The following is a 5529-nucleotide window of genomic DNA, read 5'->3' on the forward strand; positions in this document are numbered from 1 at the left end:
GTGTGTGTGTGTGTCTTTGAAAGGTCGATGTTTTTCTTTTTCTTTTGTCTAAAGCTTAATTTCTCGTTATTGCTCAGAAATCAGCTGAATGTTTTCAGAGCTGCTGCGTCGTGTTCAACTCAGAGTAAAGATCATTTATGATGACATCATTCAGATCAGTAACAAATAAAACGAGGCTTTTCATTGTCGAGGACGGTTCGGTTTTATTTGTTTAGAGATTTAAACCTTGTGTTAAATACTCTGTGAACATTAATGATATAAAATGCCATACATTCATTAAAAAAATAACAACAAATCAGGATTTTTTTTTATTGTTCTCCAATTTAGAAATCTGTCTTGTAATGTTGAGATTAAAATTAAATTTTTGGGGAATGAAGTCATAAAACATGTTCAGTCAGACAATCTAACCAGTCCAAAGATGAACTCGACTCGTTGAGGACTGATGAGTTCGACAGCGTTGACAGAACGGCCCATCTACACTCAGCAGACCTTCTTCTTCTTCTTCTGTTCTTCTTCTTCTGTTCTTCTTCTTGTTCTTCTTCCTCTTGGACACTTCTTGGTCCAGAAAGCAGCAACAAACTGACCCCACAGGGTCGTGAAGGGAGCGCTGTTTAATGTTGGCTGCTTAGTGTTCCTTTACGCTGCTGTGTTGTGTCTGATGAAGACTTATTTGATAAGAATAAAACATTTAAGCTCGTCAGTCATCTTTGTTTTATGTGCTATAGAAATAAATAAAGTTTGACATGAGCCTGAAAGACAGAGAACAGATAACAGGCTGGTAGCTAACTGTTAGCCTGGCCTTAATGCAGACCTTCACCTCTTCCTTCATTCTATTATGAGGAACAAGAAAGATGATGAGGTCCTAATTATTGATACAAATTAAATAACATTGTTTCATAAACATCCAGATTATATTTTTTAGTTTGAAGCCTTTCATTTGACAACAACAACAACAATGATAATATTAATAAATATTAATATTATTAATAATAATGATAACAACAACAACAAGTATTATTATTATCATCATTATTATTACTATTATCATTATTATTATTATACTACGACAACAACAATTATAATAACAATTATTATTATACTATGATGACAACAACAGTGATGATAAAATAATAATTCATAATAATATTTAATAATAATGATGATAACAACAATTATTATTATTATTATTAATATACTACGATGATGATGACAGCGACAACAACAATAAAATAATAATTATAATAATATTTAATAATGACGATTACAGCAATAATAATAATAATTATTATTATACTATGACAATGATGATGACGATGACAACAAAAATGATAAAATAATAATTAACAATAATATTTAATAATAATGATGATAACAACAACAACAACAATAATAATGATGAATGTGACATTGATTTATATTAATTTACTCAGATTAAGTTTTTTTGTTTGTTTCTGCAGGAAAAGATTGTCTGCGAGGCGTAAGCACACCCTTAAAGTAAGCTGCTGCTACTTAAACTTCCTGTTACATCATTCTTTGTAATAAATATTAATGCTTTTTAAAAAAAGATTACATTAATGATGTATTGAAAAATCTCGGTGTTGAGATGACCAGTTGTTGAGATGTTGTTTGTCATGTGCAGTAACAGGAAGTGATGTCAAAGAGGTACAGAGTGCTGCTACAACGATAATGATTTATATAATTTATATAATTTATATTATTTAGAGTCTCTATCAGAGACAGATGAGGAGTCAAAGTTATAATGATGCTTCATTAAACAAATAGCAGGAAGTTCCTCCTTGTAAAGAATTCCACTTTGCTGTCACTTCCTGTTTCACTTCGGCTGCACCACGTTGTGACAAAACGGGTGAAATCATGTTATTATGGTAAATTTATTAAACATTAAGATTTTTTCTTCCACTTCTTGTATTTGTAGGATCTGCATGTCACAGGCACTTTGTTACTGGTTAATAAAAATTAGTCTTCACTGTAATGATGGACCAAACTGGTTCTGTGGACACTCAGTTTGAGAAGAACACACAAACAGCCAGAAGAAAACTAAAAATATACATACATGTATACATGTATACATATATGCAATTTTTACTTTTCTAAGATCTATATATAACTGAGAAGTTGTAAAATAAAGATATACAGAGTAGAGAACGTGCACTGATTGGAAACAAGTATCAGTGGCACAACACAGTTTTAAGATCACACACCATACAATGTTAAAAAACAAAAACATGGATTTAAACTAAATTCATATATGACATTATATCCAACATTTTAAATGTTTGTCATGAATATTGCTTTATGAAAATGAACTAATGAGATTGCACCATTAGAAAATGTCATCGTCCAGCCAGAAGTCATTCGAGGCTGTCTGACACTAAAACATGCACGTGTGCACGGATGATGTAAAAAGGGAGGAAACAGCCGAGAAACAGGTGTTTCAGAATTTATTGTTTATCTTGGTCTTTTATGAATTTCACATATAATCAGAGTCAAATCTGAGAACCACAAATAATTAACTGAAGTTTTCAGGAAGTGCATGTGAACCTGACACGTTCACTCTGGGAATCATTTAAGTGTGACAGTATACACACTTGCTCACAAAGATGTTGTTTAAAATATATTTATACTTAAACTCTGATTTATACTGTGAGTCATTAATGATGATACGAGGACTTGTTGTCTTTTCTTTATTGTAAATGGCTTATTTTTTACTTTCATGTTTTATTTATGGTGTATTAAACATGAAATTATTACAGGCTTTAACAGAGACCCGTTCATTTAGAGGTTTTTAATGTCCCTTCCTTGTGCTTTAATTGTTTAAATAATTGTAATTTTCAGAGCTGCATGCTGGTGGTGGCGAATAACTTGCTGGAGGCTGAAGCTCAGACAAAGACTACGGAGCGGGAACGGTTCCTGGCAGAGAAATGTCCTCCGATGGATATACCATACTCCAGAGAAGAACTCATTGTAAATATCTTTGTTTATCTGGTGCAGAAATTCACAAAGTTTAATTATATATTTATTATATATAATAATTATTATAATAAACAATAATATTATTATAATAAATAATTATATTATTGATATTATTGTTTTTTTGTCAGCGTAAGGTAAAGAAATGATCTGAAGTAAACACTAAAAAATAAAAATTTTCTCCAGGAACTTTGCAAGAAACTTCATCAAGAAATTAACATCAGTGAAGAGGAAAGATACTGCACGGAGTTTAAACTAAACCAGGTGCTGAGTGAGGTGAGGGACGGCCTTTCAGCATCCTGTCAACAGCTAAAACAATAAAAGCACTCACTGTCTCATCATCAAACTGACTGATATTGATCTGACTGACTGGTGAAGCGTGGTGGTAAAAATCGTCCTTTCTGCACTAACAACAGTTACAATAAAAATTAGAGAGCAGTTTAGTTTTTTATGCTACAAACCATTTTTCAGCATGTAGGAACAAACCAACAACATCCTCGGTCCAAAGGAACGCTCATTTATCCACCAGTTTGGGTGTAACTGTGATCAGGCTAATGCCTCATGCATGATGAATGCAGCTGAGCCACATCAGGGTTGCCAGATAAACATAATGACGTTATTCTGTGCACATGTTCACCAAACTCAACACCTCATCTGACAACACTTTCACTCAGCACAGGTGACAGTTTGAGTCAGAAAACAATTATTCAAAGCAGCAGTACAATAGTTTGTCACTTCTTATCTGGCAACCCTGCCTGCCAAGGGAACTATAAGGGTTTCTTTAAGTTATTAGTAATGTGACCAGATCACAGGGTCACCTATTAACATGAACCTGCTTTTCCAAAACTGTCTAAAGGTCAGGGACCTAAATATCAAGATTGTGGATCTTAGAGGAAAGTTCAAGAGACCTCGGCTGAAGAAGGTGCGTATGTCAGCCGACGCCATGCTGAAGGCTTTGCTGGGCTCCAAGCACACGGTCAACATGGACCTGAGGGCCAACCTGAAGCAGGTCAAGAAGGAGGTGAAAGAGGAGGTAAACTACTGCCTGGTTAATAAACTCCTAAACGTTTTCCAAAAACAGATTTTATTTAAACCGTTAAAGGTCCATAAAAAGACTGGTGGATTCAGAATGAAACAGGGAACGTTCTCGCCCATAACCGCACCAAATTTCAGTTCTGTTTGTGTAAAAATATCTGAGTTAAAGCCATTTAAAATTGGCTTTGGTGGCCATCTTGGATTTTTTGATTTGAGTTCAGTATATGTGCGTTGCTCTCAGCTACCACGACACCAAATTTCAGCTTAATATCTCTAAAACTGGCTGATTTATAGTATTCTTCCTTTTAAGCTCAGGCGGCCATCTTGGATTTGTAATCAGATTCTTTTAGGGATTGTTCTCAGCTATCAATACACCAAATTTCAGCTGAATAGCTCTAATAATGGCTTAGTTATATCCATTTGGAATTAGCTTTGGCAGCCATCTTGGATTATTAGATTTGAATTCAGAATGTGTTGTGCATCGCTGTCAGGTACCACCAAAACAAATTTCAGCGCAATATCTTTTAAAATAGCTGAATTATTGATTTTTTTCTCTTTTAGCTAATGTGGCCATCTTGAATGTTTAATTTTCATTAGGATGTACAACAACTTGCCACCACCGAACTAAATATCAGCTCAGTGGCTCAAAGAATGACTGAGTTACAGTCAATTTAGAGTTTCCTGAGGTAGCTGTGGCAGCCATCTTGAACCAAAATGGCTCCAACAAGTAATCAGAGTTTTGTTCATGGAGCGCTCCCCTCCAGGTCATGTGACCTCACTGTGGCTGTGAGGAGTTCTGTCAGAGGTTTTCAATAAGAAAAATGGCGTCTTTGTTTACAAAATGCGTCGCCATGGTAACTGGAAACACCAATAAAAGTAGCAGCGCACATAACGGCGCTCAGCCGGTAGTTTTGTTGTAACATTTGTGGGACACGTTGCGGTTCAGGCCGCATTAAAGTTGACAGAAGAGCAAGACCCTCGTCAGGTGGATGATAATAGGTGGCTGCCTTTCTAGACGTCCCCAACAAGAGTTCAAAGTTAAACTGACTGACATTTGACTATTTTTCCATTTTAGCCTTTAAACTAAGACGACTTTTGTGTGTTTTTGTAGGACAAGCAGCTGCGTGATGTGGGAGACTGGCGTAAAAACATTGAAGACAAGTCTGATAGGAAGAAAATGTTTGACAGCTAAATGTGGCGAGTTAGCGGGTCATCACTTTTAGGGCTTCAGCTGAGTTCAGTGTCGCAACTGAAGAGTCGTACTAAAACATGTAAACTTAGACGTGGTGGTAGTTTGGTTCCATGAAGTGTAGAACTATACGGACGTGCTTCTGCTGTGCTAAATGGTCATAACAGTCTAAAGTGAATCATAACTGTTTTTACTGGAGCAGACATTTGTCTGTTCAGACAGGTTTAGGAAACGTGTGCACGGCTTCAGAGACATGAAGCAAAGTGCTGGTAGTCTGTTGAATGTCCAAGTTTCAAATAAAGCTCTTCAGTTACAAA

General features: G+C 35.4%; 1 protein-coding gene across 1 annotated transcript in view; it reads left to right on the plus strand.

Moving 5' to 3' along the window:
* Nucleotides 1-5529, plus strand: part of LOC119416064 (troponin I, fast skeletal muscle) — a 10825-nt gene extending 5296 nt beyond the window's left edge. The window contains exons 3-7 of the mRNA XM_037683238.1: nucleotides 1458-1494; nucleotides 2854-2982; nucleotides 3175-3264; nucleotides 3845-4021; nucleotides 5135-5529. Of these exons, the coding sequence (XP_037539166.1) occupies nucleotides 1458-1494; nucleotides 2854-2982; nucleotides 3175-3264; nucleotides 3845-4021; nucleotides 5135-5215 (514 nt within the window). The 3' untranslated portion in view covers nucleotides 5216-5529. The remainder of the gene's footprint in view (nucleotides 1-1457; nucleotides 1495-2853; nucleotides 2983-3174; nucleotides 3265-3844; nucleotides 4022-5134) is intronic.

Source organism: Nematolebias whitei, chromosome 10 (genome assembly GCF_014905685.2).
Source record: "Nematolebias whitei isolate Nwh7 chromosome 10, NemWhi1, whole genome shotgun sequence".
Taxonomy (NCBI): domain Eukaryota; kingdom Metazoa; phylum Chordata; class Actinopteri; order Cyprinodontiformes; family Rivulidae; genus Nematolebias; species Nematolebias whitei.